The 17,183-nt window shown below is 41.2% G+C and overlaps 1 protein-coding gene across 1 annotated transcript; it reads right to left on the reverse strand.

The window, feature by feature from the left end:
- Nucleotides 1–6,406: 6,406 nt before the first annotated feature.
- LOC137079123 (uncharacterized) lies at nt 6,407–12,960 on the reverse strand. Its single transcript, XM_067447086.1, has 3 exons — nt 12,906–12,960; nt 12,780–12,842; nt 6,407–12,649 (listed from the first exon to the last, which is right to left on the reverse strand). Exons 1-3 carry the CDS (start codon nt 12,958–12,960, stop codon nt 6,510–6,512), a joined length of 6,258 nt encoding a protein of 2,085 aa, XP_067303187.1. The 3' UTR covers nt 6,407–6,509.
- Between the last annotated feature and the right edge of the window lie 4,223 nt (nt 12,961–17,183).

A 17,183-nucleotide genomic window follows, 5' to 3' on the forward strand; every position in this document is an offset into this window, starting at 1 on the left:
CCATCCCCTGAATGGGCTCTATCACCCTCTCTCCTCTCCACCCATCGCTGGTGTGTGGTGAGCACACTGGCGCCGTTGTACTGTGGCTGCCGTCACATCATCCCAGTGGAGCTGCACACTGGTGGTGGATGAGGAGAGACCCCTGACATGAGTGTGAAGCACTTTGGGTGTACAGTATATGAAAGCGCTATATCAATGCCTCATTCATTCATTTATTCATCCTATCGATTTAAATCAACGGTTTCGCCCAGAGTATAAAAACAGCTAACAAGTTCTAGCATTTTCTTTTTTGTAATGCATTATGGTTGATCAGAGCAAAGAAGGAAGAAGTTAATTGCATGTATCATTATATGATATGAACTTAATCTTTAAAATGTAACTGATGGGACACAGCTGAAGTATAAATCTAGCCCTTAGAAATCTAAATATCACCACTTTAGATAAAGTGAGTGTTAATTTTTTTAGACGGGTCTCTATAAAATGATTACTGTTGACAAACAAAAAAGTTGCTGGGCTTTAATTTCTTTTTTGAAAATATGAAATAGTTTTTTTTTTTATCTCGTTGAGATTAAAAATCTCTTTTTCAAGAGTGTCCTGGCCAAGATAGGCAGCAGTACAACCATACATACAACACATTATACACAATAACATAAGACAACTAAAATAGCAGATACAACAACCACAAATCCTTAACAAATCATGCTGAACAACCACAGCCAGATGTGGCTGCTTCCAAGTCAGTTAATATCCTCTTAAAAGTAACCAATGAGACAAGCTTACTAAGTTTCAAATGTTTCTGTAACTTGTTCCATGCAAAGGGAGCAGTAAAGTTAAATGCCTTTTCCCCAGCTCAGGTCTAACATTTGGTACAGACAGAAGAACAAGATCCTGCGACCGAGGATTGTAAGTCCCAATATCTTTTACACTGATGTAGGTCAGAAGGTAGGATGGAAGAAGACCTAAAATAGCCTTATATATAAAAACATACCAGTGTTGAAGTCTCCGTGTTGACAGAGAAGACCATCCAACACGTTCATACAGTTCACAGTGGTGAGTGAGGACTTTAAGACCAGTGATGAGCCTCAAAGCTCCATGGTATATAGTATCCAGTGCATGTAGACTTTGAGACGAAGCGTGCATATATAAAACATCACCATAGTCAATAATAGACATAAAAGTACCAGCAACTAACCTCTTTTTAGATTCGAATGAGAGACAGGATTTGATTCTAAAATAAAACCCTAGTTTAAGTTTTAATCTTTTTGCCAGCTGCTGAATATGAGAAGTAAAAGAAAGAGATTAATCTATTAAAATACCGAGATATCTGTATTTAGAAACACATTCAATCTTCTTACCCTGAGAAGTGATGATTGAAGGCAGATTTAATTTAGATTTTGAATTTGAAAAAAGCATTACTTTTGTTTTTTCAGCATTTAAAACAAGTTTTAGATCATACTTTTTTTTAAGCTTATTAAAATCAAATTGTAATTGCGAGAGGGCCTGGACTGCTGTAGGTGCTGAGCAATACAGTACAGTGTTATCTGCATAAAAATGAAAATTTCCTTTCAATATGTTATGATTTATGTCATTTATATATAGAATGAAAAGCAGTGGACCCAGCACTGATCCCTGTGGCACACCTTTTGCTATTTTGAGATGGCTAGAGGTATTTCCCTTCGCCTGCACACACTGAGTTCTGTCCGTAAGGTAATTAACAAACCAACTTACAGTTTGTTCAGAAAGTCCTGCCTTCCACAGTCGGTGCTTAAAGGGGGGGGAATGCTGTTTCATGCATACTGATCTTTTTACACTGTTAAAGACTTGGAATCCCATACTAAACATAGACAAAGTTTCAAAAGTTAAGGTGGACGTTTGATGGGAGTATTTCTTTGTCAAAAATACTACTTCCGGTTAGTCATAAGTTTCGGCAAGTTTTTTTCGATCATGCGTCCCCTTTGACGTTAATAGGTCGGAATTTCCTTGTATGGGCCGTACGGACAATTCTACCGGAAGAGCGTGAGAGAGAGAGCGAAAGCAACAGGCTATGCCCATCAAAGCGGGGCTCATAGGCTGCGCTGCACAGGTGATGTGACTTCAAGAAATTAACAATGTTACCAAAAAAGTGCGTTTTTGGTTGCCAGACCAAGACAGTCCTGCACAGATTCCCCAAAACCCCGCGGTAAGGCAACAGTGGATGGAATTTGCTTTTCCGGATCAGCAACTGAGTTGCGCGAATGTTTATATCTGTTCGCTGCATTTCGGTGCCGACTGTTTCATAAACAAGGCCCAGCTCGACGCCGGATTTTCCGATCGCCTAATGCTGAAGGATGGAGCAGTCCCAACGATAAAGGTCCCAACGTTAGAACCGCAGGCGGTGAGTGAGACTGCTTCAGATGTCTGTGTTTTTGCCTATGCTCATCAAGTAGCCCAAACATGATCACGTATAGTTAATTGATCAATGGAGCATGCGATGTGTAGTGCGTGTACATTTGTTTAGCTGGCCACTATATGTGTAACTTTATGTTTGTGTATTGTAAAAGCACTCCAAACAACAATACACAAAGAGTGGGGAAATATGTTGAACTAAATAAGCGCGCTTCTTCATTCAAATGCGCTACTATTCCGTGTCTTTCTATGTAAACACTAACTTAGCCTGCCGTGCAAAACCAGTCCGCTTACTGTCTACACAAACCACGCGTAAACACACACACACACGTCCACAACTGCACTTCCCACATGTACACCTTCAAAAACAAAAATACGACGATATAATTCAAGTATAAATATGTAAATAACACAAGCCGCTCAGCATATTATATAGTTAGTGTATAACTTGTACCACATAGAGACGTCCTGCTCTAGTCGTTTTTGCTGCTGCTCCTGTTCAACTGCAGCCTCTGGGTCTGATTCCGGATCATAGATGTATGGCTGTATCTGATTAAAAGCCATATTTTTATTTTGAATAAAGTTTTTTTCCCGCTGTTAGGGATGACACAGCTTTACGACGCACTCGACTCAATACAATAGCAGCGGCGCGCACACGTCATTATTTAGCTCCGCTCACACGACACGCCCCCACCCGCTCGGCTTTTTTCAGAAAGACTAGGAACAGCGCATCTTTCTTATATAATTATAAAACGCATCTTTCTTATATAATTATAAAAAAAATAAAGACTTTTCGGAGATATGCAGGATGCAATGCTACTCTATAGGTACTCAAGATTGACATGACACTGACTGAAACTGAGTGTTTCACCCCCCCTTTAAGCACTGTGTGGTCCACTGTATCAAAAGCCTTAGAAAGGTCAATAAAAAGGGCTGCACAATGCTGCTATGGATTCAATGAAGTCATTTAAAACCTTAAGAGCTGCAGATGTTGTACTATGCCTTTTTCTAAAACCGGATTGAAAGTCAGATAGAACATTTTTACTGTCTAAAAAAATATTTAATTGATCACTGACAAGAGACTCTAAAACCTTGGCCAGGACAGACAATTTAGAGATCGGTCTATAGTTATTTAATATAGCAGGATCACCACCTTTTAACAGGGGAACCACAAAGGCTGATTTCCAGATGGACGGAATTACATTTGTGTACAAGCACCGATTAAAAATATTAGTTAAAGGCATGGAAATAAAATTAGCTGCTAACTTTAAAAAGTAAGGATCCAATTTGTCAGGGCCTGCAGATTTTGTTGTGTCCAAATGTTTGAGGGCTTTATCTACGTCTGAAACTGTAATAGGACTAAAAGTAAAACGCTGAGTAGAAGGTTCGGAACCAACAGTCTCCACTATAGGGGAACACTTATGTTGAGTATTTAGTGACTCAAATAAAAATCCTGAGGCTATAAAATGTTCATTAAAACAATCAAGTATTTTGGTTTTGTCAGTAATTGTTTCAGAGTCTATCACAACGCTTGAAGGAAGCTCCTGACCTTTACTGTTTTCTGATAGTGATTTGATAGTTTTCCAAAATTTTGATGGGTTATTCAGGTTATGAGTAGTTTGAGAAAGAAAATGATCAGCTTTGGCTTTTCTAATTTTGAGAGTACATGCATTGCGCACCTGCCTAAAAACCAGCCAGTCAGAGTTCTCATTAGATTTTCTGGCTTTTGCCCATGCCACATTGCGGTCATGGAGGATCTTTGCTAAATCCAGAGAAAACCAAGCATTGTTTCGGCCTTTAACTCTGTATTTCTTTAAAGGAGCGTACTTATTAATTATATTTATAAAGCCTTCATGAAAGAGATTCCAGGCACTATCAACATCTGCACTGTTGTACATTTTTTCCCAGTCAAAATGAGATAAATCAAGAAGAAAGTCTTGTTCTGAGAAGTGCTTCATATTACGCTTGACTATAATACATGGTTTAGTTTTTGATATTTTAGTATTTCTAACTGTAGCTATGACACAGTGGTCACTGATGTCGTTTGCAAATATGGAATCAGTTGAATACTTATGAGGAACGTTAGTTAAAATTACATCTAATAGAGATGATTTTTCCGGGTTTTTAAAATGTTGGCCGTGTGGGACTGTCAACAATCTGGAAGAGATTTAGTGAATCACAATTAGCTCTAAAATCATCAGATATTGGTTGTAAGCAATTCCAATTTAGGTCTCCGAAGGCTACTAATTCCTTAGAGTTAAAATCCGAAAGGAGTTGCATTAAGGAGGGCAGAGCACCGTTAACAGCTGAAGGAGTCCTGTAACAACCAATGACCGTTAGTGATTTAGAAATTTCAAGCTCCAATGCTAAAAATTCAAACTGTTTAACTAATGATATTGAATGCAATACATTAACATGATACTGGTTTTTGATGTAGATTTCTACACCCCCACCTCTATTAGGGCGGTCAGTCCTAAAAACATTATAACCGCTTATATTGATTACTTTATCTGAAACCGATTTACTTAACCAGGTTTCAGACAAGACAATTACATCGGAATCTGCAGAGTGAGCCCAGATACGCAACATGTCCATTTTAGGAACAAGACTGCGTACACTTTAAGTAAAGGAAACCAAGACCTGATCTTTCTTTAAAATCTGCCGGGGTGTTAAAGCCTATAGGGGTGTCTGGGCCTGGGTTTGGCAGCACATTTCCTGACATCAACAGTAATAAAGAAATTAGACATTTTATCTAAACTGATGTCTTGTACAATTCATTGCTTCTACTTTTAAAATGGGAGTCATCATGCAGCACACAAGAGACAGTGGTAAAATTGTCATATAACGTCATGAGACTAGACAAACAAACCAAGTCAACAGTGTCAGAAGGAAAGAATAAGCAACATGTGACATTTAGTGAACAGTCAAATGCACACGTGCCCTTATGTGATTTACGTGACATTGGGAATGCTGGACTGGAATATCCATTCCAGTAATAGGTATCCCCAGAGATAAATAAGGCAGATGAAAAAATAAAACAGACAGAGGCAAGGAGCAACCACTTCTTTCTCTCCATATCCGTAGCACCACTCAGACGTGTAAAAGACAAAATATTACTTAAGAAACAGAACAAAAATAATAAAACAGTTCAGGTCAGCAATAAAGAAGTCCAATATGGGTTATCTGTTTTCTCTGCAGCGACCAATGATGTTACATGTTGTCACTTGTAATCAGGAAGCCCAGTGAATGAATCAGTGCTGCGGGTAAAAGAGGTTAATCAAAACCAGACGTCTCTATAACATCAAGCTATATCTTAAAAACCAGCAGTAAGAACAAAGAAGCACTTTCCTTCATTGTAGGGAGATCAAGCCCATCAAACTCCGTGACACTGCACTCGAGCTCCAGTAGATAAGTAGGCTCCCGGCAACAACCATTCAGCATGAAACAGATCCTCCAAAAACAATGCAGTTCTAGGTAGATTTCCGTGCCAGCTTGATGGTTCAGACTGGGATTTTATGGATACCGTGTGTTTGCAGACAGCACTGCTAGGATTAGCACAATGCCAGTACACTGAGGATATCAGACCTTATCTAAACTATACAGATTTGTGTCCTCAACCAACCATTGAGTATGACAAATACCGACTCTACATTATAGTTATATTGTAAAAACGCTCATAAAATTATCAATTTGCTATTTTCCCATTAACAAACAAATATAAATCACAGACAGAGAGACATGCTGCCATCTTGGAATTTGCTCCGCCCTCTTCCCAGTTTGAGTCATATGTGGTGGAAAAAATGGCAACTCCTTCAGATTTCTATTAAAGCACATTTATGTAGTAAAATACAGACATAAATAGGGGTTTGTCCTTTTAGTAAAACCTTTGTTTATATAGTAAGGTTGACAACTAACCAATTTGAACTGGAACACCGTCCCCATTCTAAATTCACTCCACAGACTTGGACCCAGCGTTTCTAGCCCTGTCTTTAACGCAAAAAGAATCAATCATAATGCAACATTCCAAAACAAACCAATATTTTATTTGGAATTTTGGCATTACATTTTGTTGTTGTTGCCAAAATAAAATTTGATTTCTAACACAGTGGTTTGTTTTTTCAGAATCACTTGGGTGAACTGGATTTTGCAGATAGTTTTGAACCACAAGGAGGTTTGGTTTCTTGAAGCCGGAGAGTGCCACGTACCTTAGAGAAAAGAGAATTGGATTCCTCTAGTAGTGGAGCACTCCTAGAGTGGAAAGAACCAAGTAACTTGGATCTAAAATTTACTTTCCCAGAGTGAACATAACTTGAGGTTTTGGAGAACAGAGAACTGGATTCAAAATGCAAACTAGACTTCTCAGAAGATACAAAAAATGACTTTCTACTCTGAGAACTCAACTCCTCAGAGGGCCTTGATCCAAACACAAGTTCTCCAAAGTGTTTCTCAGGTTTATAGTTGGATTTCACAGATGACAACTTATTCGGTTCAAGATAGGATTTCTCACAAGGAGAAGCACTGAGTTTCTCATGTTGTAAGCTTGGTTTCTTAGAGAGGGTAGAACAGTAGCATTCCATTAGACTAGAGTGTGTCTTATGTTCACAAATTAAGTTCACTAAACTGCTTGGAAGAGACATAGCTGGTTGCCTTCCCTCTAAGAATCCTTTTACATAAGTGGTGGCACTATCAAGATTCCTGTATTTCACTGTGGTAAGAGAACTGGGTATCTTGAATTTAGAAGTACATTTTTCAGTGGGTAGACAGCTAGACTTGTCAGATGAGACAGAAGAACTGGGTTGCATAGTAACACTAGGTTTCTCAGGTTTAGATCTTGGTTTCTCGGGATATGAGCCAGACTCCTCAGATACAGAAGAACTAGGTCCCACAATAGGTTTCTCAGAGGGATCAGAGCCAGACTCCTCAGAAGGAGAAAAACTAGGTTTCTCAGTAGGATATGTGCTAGACTCATCAGAAAAAAGGGATAAACTAAGTTCTATGGGAGAATTAGGTTTCTCAGAAGGATGAGAGCCAGAGTCAGACAGAGAGGAATTAGATTCCATGGGAGCAGTAGGTTTCTCAGAGGGATCAGAGCTGGACATCACAGATGGAGAGGAACTAGGTTCCATAGGAGCACTAAGTTTATCAGAGGAATGAGAGCTGGACTCCTCAGAGGGAGATGAAATAGGTTCCATATGAGCATTAGGTTTCTCAGAGGTATCAGAGCTGGACATCACAGATGGAGAAGAACTATGTTCCATAGGAGCACTAGGTTTATCAGAGGAATGAGAGCTGGACTCCTCAGATCGAGAGGAACTAGGTTTTATAGGAGCACTGGGTTTATCAGAGGAATGAGAGCTGGACTCCTCAGATGGATATGAACTAGGTTCCATGGTAGCACTAGGTTTCTCAGAAGGATCAGAGCTAGACTTCACAAGTGGAGAGGAAGTAGATTCCATGGTAGCACTAGGTTTCTTAAGTTTAGAATTAGGTTTCTCAGAAGGATGAGTGCTAGACTCATCAGATGGGAGGGAGGAACTAAGTTCCATGGGATCACTAGGTTTCTCAGAAGGAAGAGAGCCAGACTCCTCAGATGGGAGGGAGGGACTAGGTCCCATTTGCACAATAGGTTTTTCAGGGGGATGAGAGCTAGACTTCTCAGAAGGAGATAAACTAGGTTCCATAGGAACACTAGGTTTCTCAGAGAGATCAGAGCTGGACTTCACAGGGGGAGAGGAAATAGGTTCCATGGGAGCAGTAGGTTTCTCAGAGGGATCAGAGCTGGACTGCACAGGTGAAGAGGAACTAGGTTCCATGGGAGTATTAGGTTTCTCAAGTTTAGAATTAGGTTTCTCAGAAGGATGAGTGCTAGACTCATCAGATGGGAGGGAAGAACTAAGTTCCATGGGATCACTAGGTTTCTCAGAAGGACGAGAGCCAGACGCCTCAGATGAGAGGGAGGGACTAGGTCCCATTAGCACAATAGGTTTTTCAGGGGGATGAGAGCTAGACTTCTCAGGGGGAGATGAACTAGGTTCCATAGGAACATTAGGTTTATCAGAGGAATGAGAGCTGGACTCCTCAGATGGAGAGGAACTAGGTTCCATAGGAGCACTGGGTTTATCAGAGGAATGAGAGCTGGACTCCTCAGATGGATATGAACTAGGTTCCATGGTAGCACTAGGTTTCTCAGAAGGATCAGAGCTAGACTTCACAAGTGGAGAGGAAGTAGATTCCATGGTAGCACTAGGTTTCTTAAGTTTAGAATTAGGTTTCTCAGAAGGATGAGTGCTAGACTCCTTAGATGGGAGGGAGGGACTAGGTCCCATTAGCACAATAGGTTTTTCAGGGGGGTGAGAGCTAGACATCTCAGAAGGAGATAAACTAGGTTCCAAAGGAACATTAGGTTTCTCAGAGGGATCAGAGCTGGACTGCACAGGTGAAGAGGAACTAGGTTCCATGGGAGCAGTAGATTTCTCAGAGGGATCAGAGCTGGACATCACAGATGGAGAGGAAGTTGGTTCCATGGGAGTATTAGGTTTCTCAAGTTTAGAATTAGGTTTCTCAGAAGGATGAGTGCTAGACTCACCAGATGGGAGGGAAGAACTAAGTTCCATGGGATCACTAGGTTTCTCAGAAGGACGAGAGCCAGACGCCTCAGATGAGAGGGAGGGACTAGGTCCCATTAGCACAATAGGTTTTTCAGGGGGATGAGAGCTAGACTTCTCAGGAGGAGATGAACTAGGTTCCATAGGAACATTAGGTTTATCAGAAGAATGAGAGCTGGACTCCTCAGATGGAGAGGAACTAGGTTCCATAGGAGCACTGGGTTTATCAGAGGAATGAGAACTGGACTCCTCAGATGGATATGAACTAGGTTCCATGGTAGCACTAGGTTTCTCAGAAGGATCAGAGCTAGACTTCACAAGTGGAGAGGAAGTAGATTCCATGGTAGCACTAGGTTTCTTAAGTTTAGAATTAGGTTTCTCAGAAGGATGAGTGCTAGACTCCTTAGATGGGAGGGAGGGACTAGGTCCCATTAGCACAATAGGTTTTTCAGGGGGGTGAGAGCTAGACATCTCAGAAGGAGATAAACTAGGTTCCAAAGGAACATTAGGTTTCTCAGAGGGATCAGAGCTGGACTGCACAGGTGAAGAGGAACTAGGTTCCATGGGAGCAGTAGGTTTCTCAGAAGGATGAGAGCTCGACTCCTCAGATGGAGATGAACTAGATTCCATGGGAATACTAGGTTTCTCAGAAGGATCAGAGCTAGACTTCACAAGTGGAGAGGAAGTAGGTTCCATAGTAGCACTAGCTTTCTCAAGTTTAGAATTAGGTTTCTCAGAAGGATGAGTGCTAGACTCACCAGATGGGAGGGAAGAACTAAGTTCCATGGGATCACTAGGTTTCTCAGAAGGACGAGAGTCAGACTCCTCAGATGGGAGGGAGGGACTAGGTCCCATTTGCACAATAGGTTTTTCAGGGGGATGAGAGCTAGACTTCTCAGGAGGAGATGAACTAGGTTCCATGAAAGCACTAGGTTTCTCAGAGGGATCAGAGCTAGACTTCACAGGTGGAGAGGAAGTAGGTTCCATGGAACCACTAGATTTCTCAGGTTTAGAATTGGGTTTCTCAGAAGAATGAGAGCCAGGCTCCTCAGATGTGAAGGAGGAACTAGGACCCATAGGCACAACAGGTTGCTCAGAGGGATGAGAGCTAGACTCCTCAAAAGGAGATGAACTAGGTTCCATATGAGTACTGGGTTTCTCAGAAGGGTGAGAGCTAGACTTCTCAGTTGGGAGGGATGAACTAGGTCCCATTAGCACAATAGGTTCTAAAGGGGGATGAGAGCTCATGAGAAGTCTAGAAGATGAACTAGGTTCCATAGGAGCATTAGGTTTCTCAGACAGATAAGAGCTAGACTTCACAGGTGGAGATGAAGAAGGTTCCATGGGAGCACTAGGTTTCTCAGAAGGATGAGAGCTAGACTTCTCAGAAGGAGATGAACTAGGTTCCGTGGGAGCATTAGGTTTCTCAGAAGGATCAGAGCTAGACTTCACAGGTGGAGACGAAGAAGGTTCCATGGGAGCACTAGGTTTCTCAGAGGGAGGAGAGCTAGACTTCTCAGAAGGAGAGGAACTAGGTTCCATGGGAGCACTAGGTTTCTCAGAAGGATGAGAGCTAGACTTCTCAGGAGATGAACTAGGTTCCGTGGGAGCATTAGGTTTCTCAGAAGGATCAGAGCTAGACTTCACAGGTGGAGACGAAGAAGGTTCCATGGGAGCACTAGGTTTCTCAGAGGGATGAGAGCTAGACTTCTCAGAAGGAGATAAACTAGGTTCCATGGGAGCACTAGGTTTCTCAGAGGGATCAAAGCTAGACTTAGAAGGAGTCGAAGAAGGTTCCATGGGAGCACTAGGTTTCTCAGAAGGATAAGAGATAGACTTCTCAGAAGGAGATGAACTAGGTTCCATGGGAGCACTAGGTTTCTCAGGTTTAGAATTGGGTTTCTCAGAAGGATGAGCACCAAACTCCTCAGATGGGAGGGAGAAACTAGGAGCCATAGGCACAACAGTTTGTTCAGAGGGATGAGGCATAGACTCCTCAGATGGGAGGGAGGATTTAGATCCCATCAGCACAATAGGGTCTTCAGAAGAATGAGAGCTAGACATCTCAGATGGAGCGGAAGTAGGTTCCATTTGAGTACTAGGTTTCTCAGGTTTAGGACCGTGTTTCTCAGTTCCTCCCCCCAGTCTGAGGAGTCTGGCTCCCATCCTACCATGATTCATAGGGAGAATCGGTTCTTCTGTGGGATGAGAGCTAGACTTCTCAGGAGAAGATGAACTAGGCTCCATAGGAGCAGTAGATTTCTCAAGTTTAGAACCGGGTTTCTCAGAAGGATGAAAGCTAGACTCCTCAAATGGGAGGGAGGAACTAGGTCCCATAAGCACAACTGGTTCTTCAGAGGGATGAGAGTTAGACTTTTTAGATGAAAGTGGTTCCAAAAGAGTACTAGGTTTCTCAGGTTTTGGACTGGGTTTCTCAGAAGGATGAGTGCTAGACTCATCAGATGGGAGGGAGGAACTAAGTTCCATGGGAGCACTATGTTTTTCAGAAGGACGAGAGCCAGACTCAGACAGAGAGGAAGTAGATTCCACTAGAGCAGTAGATTTCTTAGAGGGATGAGAGCTAGACTTCACAGATAGAGTGGAATTAGGTCCCATTAGCACAATAGGTTCTTCAGAGGTATGAGTGCTTGACTCCTCAGATGGAAGGGAGGATTTAGATCCCATTTGCACAATTGGTTCATCATAGGGATGAGAGCCAAACTCCTCAGATGGGAGGAAGGATTTAGGTCCCATAAGCACAATAGGTTTTTCAGAGGGTTGAGATCGAAACTGCTCAGATGGGAAGGAGGAACTAGGTTTTATAAGAATATTGGGTTTCTCAGAGGGATGAGAGCTAGTCTTTTCAGATGGAGAGGAACTAGGTCCCATTAGCACAATAGGTTCTTCATAGGGTTGAGAGCTAGACTTCTCAGATGGAAGGGAAGATTTAGGTCCCATTAGCACAATAGGTTCTTTAGAGGGATGAGAGCTAGACTGCTCCGATGGGAAGGAGGAACTAGGTTCTATAAGCATATTGGGTTTCTCAGAGGGATGTGAGCTAGTCTTTTCAGATAAAGGGGAAATAGGTTCCATGGGAGCACTAGGTTTCTCTGAAGTATGAGAGCTTGACTCCTTAGATGGCAAGGAACTAGATTCCAAGGAAGCACTAGTTTTCTCTGGTTTAGAATTTGGCTTCTCAGAAGGATGAGAGTTAAACATCTCAGATGGAGAGGAATCAGGTTGCATGGGAGCACTAGGCTTCTCAGGAATAAAACTGGGCTTTGAGAAGAAAATGCTTGATTTCACTGAGAGAGGGGAACTTGCTGACTCAGGTTTAAAAATGGGATTATCAGAGAAATGGGAGCTAGACTTCTCAGACAGAGAAGAACTGGGTTCCATGTGAGCACTTGGTTCCTCAGGTTTATAACTGTTTTTTGAGAAGTGAATACTGGATTTCTCAGGGAGAGGAGAATTTTGGAACTTATGCTTAGCTTTGGAGAAAGGACAGAACATCTTAGATTGTAGGGGAATACTGGGTTCCACAAAAGCGTTAAACTTCTGTGGTTTAAAGGTCGACTCCTCAGATGACTTCAAACTTGGTTTCTTCTTTTCAGAATTAGATTCCTCAAAATAGTTCGAATTGTCATGTTCAGTCTGTCCTAAAGAACATTTGAATAAACTTTATTTAGGCAGACACATACAACAGTCTATGTAGATTGTCTAATATAACATGGCCATTAAAAAAAGTGCATACATCTAGATGACAATTAAGATAAATTACAAACAAACCTTTTTTTTCTTGCAATACATTCCCAGTATTACAGCATTTACATCCAATTGGGTAACAGAACACTAAAAGAGAACTTCGTTAACAAGAGAAAATATTTTAATAATTTTATACAGAAGTTAAATTACCTTGACTACATGGGTGATACAGATACAATAAAACAATGAGTTTAAAAAAGACCATTTTGACAACAGGTTCAACCATTCAGTTTGCCAGTCTAACCAGCCATTTTAAAGATGTGCATTAGCACAGATTTGCGTCACCTGAGCTCCCCATTAACAAACAATTTCATCATTAGCATCATGAACACCTAATTTAAACCTTTGCACTGATGGATTTGTCTTAACTTGACAAATAGTCTACTTGGCTGACATACAGGATAATTAAAGATAATCTAAATAATAAATTAAATCAATCACAATATATTTATACAGCACATTTACAAAAAAAAAAAAATGAAATTGGGATGAGGAATGTTGCCTAAGATGGACAGCATACCTTATATTAGTTAGATATGCATGAGACCATTGCAACACTGTGCCTAGAAGGCCCACACATGACTCAACTCGTGATTGTGATCAACCAAATTGAAGGTGGTGCTAAGATCTAACAGGAACAAAGCTATAGATTCCCCAGAATTAATGGTTTAATATAATTTGAAACTCATAGGAGAGCAGGGCCCATATTTATCAAGCCTCTGAGAATTACTCACAAGCACACTGCTAAGAATATTCCTGGCTCAAAGCTGCACTTAAAAGTTAGCAATCAAGCATCTTAGTTATAATTTATGTAGGACTAAATCTTAAGTGTCAGTCTTAGAGATGATTTACAACACTTTGCTGTGCCACAAACTGGGATGACGACATAGGCATGGACCAATCACTGAATTAGTCGAACAGGGATTTATTTTTAGCAAAAGGCAAGTTCAGCCCAACATTAGTCAGCGTTATAAGTGATGATGCCTGCTCTGTCCAAACAATACCGTTTGATTAACTGCTCATTGTCAAACATTTCAAAAACATTCTTCCTTTCCTGAAAGATTAACATCTCCTCAGTGCCATCACAAGCCCCTATTAGCAACTCCTAACCACTCGAGAGACCTCTCGAGCTGTCTTAAATAACTGAGAGAGTAAGAGGGATTCTTGGCTTTAAGAAATTTGATAACTTGCTTTTATACTTAAATTTTAAAGTAGGGGTAAATTTCATGAATTTTCAGCACTGAAGACTAAAATGGCATTTTGAGAAGCTTGATAAATATGGGCCTTGAGTTTCAAACTTTTTAGTTTCAGAACAGCTGAGTTAGTTCAATCAACTCTTAAATATGTGTGCCACAACTATGAAAAGCCATGATCAATGGAGCCCTGAATCTATGATTCACCAGACAAAAAGACCCAGCTATTTTCCAACAAGCTGGGTTTGAAATTAACAGAGATACATGGAACTGGTAAAGAACCAAAACACTATAAGAATGAATCCTGATGCAGGAGCATTGGGAACTGGGGGGTATTCCAGAAAACAGGTTATGTGACATACCCGGGTATGTTTAAGAGTAAGTTAGCGGATAACCTCAATTTTTGGTTCCAAAACTGGAGGTAACTTTCAGTGTATGTTAGTAACCATCGCAACTCATTCTCTGAAAATAGCCTGCTCCAGAGCAGGTTATGTTCCAGGGTTACTTTGCTTGTCATCTTACAATTAGCATCAAGCAAAAAATATAATCCTTATTCTCAGTGAATAAAATGACTTATTAAAAGAAAACATTGAAAAAAATATTGCACAACCACCCTATAGGTGGCGATGTGCACTAAGTATGTTATGTAAATTGCCATCAAACAAAAGAGGAAGAGGAAGTAGTATGGCGCACCTTTCTTAGCATCTGTTTCCATGGTGAATCATCGATTCGTTGCTCTGTTGAGAATGTCTTGTGTGTTAACCGGGAACATACTCAAGTTGTCTGAAATTATGCCACCTTCACATGCTATTGGAAATGTGATAATTCCCACTTCTGAAGTCGTGATTATGAGCTCATCGCATTCAAATTTTGAAATGAGAGGGCGTTCATGCCCAATTTTTACCTAGGAAACTCATATTTACATTGGCATTACGCTAAGACTAGAGTAATTCTTAGCTTTAAGAAATTTGATAACTTGCTTTTATACTTAAGTTTGAAAGTAGGAGTACATTTCATGAATACTCAGTACTTAAGACTAAAATAATTATTTTGGAATCCATGGTGGCTGATTATATTATGAAATCTAGGATATAGGCAGGTCAGTTAACAGCACACCAGATTAAATTTTTTAAGTAAGACGTGGAAAACATGATTATCTTTCATTTCAAATGTGTATATTATAATGTATACTCTTGAAAACTCTTTATTGTCAATCGTGTGTTGAATGTAAACTCTTCTTAGGTATTTCACAATTCAATGGCCCTCATTTATCAAAAGTGCGTACACCAAATTTCCAGCGTACACCTTGCGTACACCCAAACCCAAGGTGACTTTGAGATTTATCAATATGGACGTTGGCGTACGGCAAGCCCAAATCCTACGCCAGCTCAGGAGGTGGTGTACGCACGTTTGGAGTTAGTGCGAAAATGAAAAACAATTCCTAACACCACAAAACGCAATGACAAATATACGCTATTTCATGACCCACTGTAAAAAACAACAACAACAGCATAGTAATTATAAACTTTAGTGTTTATTTTTGTGCAACATGGACGTCAATGTTTAATTTGTGTGATTCCAAGCATTTGATTTGTAGGCCTGTATTCCTCCAGTCGTGAGCCTGTGCGCTTTACCTGACGGTTCAGGGTTAGGCCCGGCAGCTGCACACGGACTGGGACTGAAAATAATTCAGACTGACAAAATAAATAATAACGACATTCTTCTTCTAAATTACAATAAGCGTCATTAATAATACAAATCATAATAATAAAAAGAATCTTACAAATTGTCATGCAATTATTAATGTGAATGAATGGTAGGCTACTCCACATCACATCATCATCATATCGTATACATGTGCCGTGATACGAAATTAAATCAATCATCTCAATCATCTCAATCATCTCAATAGTTCAGTAGTCAGGGCACTGATCAGGGAGTAAGCCCATTGACTTATTGTAAGGCTGACTGTGGAATGAGCAGACAAGGAAGCAGATCTATGTGCAGGAACATTTACTGAGGAAAACTAAGATAAACAAGGAGCTCATGACACCACAACAATCCATACGTACAACGACTGATAAACCACGGGTGAAACACAAGTACTAAAAATACACAAGCTTAACAAGGTAACAAGGGGGTGTGACAGATAGAAAACACCTGAAGAACTAAATCAGCATGAAAAACTACAAAACTAAACACACAACAGGAAATAACATAAAAGTCCACAAAATCACACAGGGAATGTGACAGAATCCCCCCCCCCCCCCCCTTAAGAGCGGCTTCCAGACGCTCAAAGAAACCTATACAAAAGTCCAGATGGAAGGTGGAACGGCGGCAGAACAGGGGGAGGGATGGAGGGTACAGGACCGTGGAGAGGAAGAGGTCCTGTAGACTGAAATGGAGCAGGCGTGACAAGGGAACAGGGTGGAACAAGCTGGTCAGGCGGCCAGGGAGGCGCAGGCAGAGCAGGTGGCCAGGGAGGTGTCCACGGCAGATCTAAAAAGACTGACAAAACTATAACAAAAGGAACAGACAGGTTAGAATTGGCACCTAAGGACAAAGAGAGACAGGTGGGGAATTCAAAATCCTTCTCCTTAGTCATGACAGAGCTGGCAGAATATTCAGGAGAGGTAGTCCTCTCTAAACGGACAAGGAGTTCATAAGCGGTCTCTATGGTTGCAGCTGGACATACACTAAAGTCAGGAGGCACAGAAAGTTCAAAAACAGCCTCATTAGTCAAAATGGAGCCATCAGGGGACACAGAGCTGTCAGGTAGCATAGAAAGTTCAGAAATGGTACCAGTTACCGAAACAGAGGCAACTGGGAACTCAGAGAATTCCAAAACATTGTCAGCATACAAAACCGAGGCACCAAGAAACGGGGAGAGTTCAGCAACAAGGTCAGTGGCCATAAGAGAGGCATCAGAGATCACATGACTTTCCAAAATAGTGCTCACAGCAGAAACATCTGGGAACAAAGGGAGTTCAGAAATACCTGCCACCGCTGCATCTGGGAAAATAGATGAAGTGTGTGCAGCCCAAACACACAAAATGGCTGTAGCCATTACAGGTAGACCAATAATCAAAAAGTCTACCTCAGAGTCAAGCGGCACTGCGACTAAAGAACTAGAGGGCACCGGAACTGGCGGGCTTGAGTGCGTAGCAGCCGGCGGGCTTGAGTGCGTAGCAGCCGGCGGGCTTGAGTGCGTAGCAGCCGGCGGGCTTGAGTGCGT

Source organism: Pseudorasbora parva, chromosome 6, assembly GCF_024679245.1.
Source record: "Pseudorasbora parva isolate DD20220531a chromosome 6, ASM2467924v1, whole genome shotgun sequence".
NCBI classification, from domain to species: domain Eukaryota; kingdom Metazoa; phylum Chordata; class Actinopteri; order Cypriniformes; family Gobionidae; genus Pseudorasbora; species Pseudorasbora parva.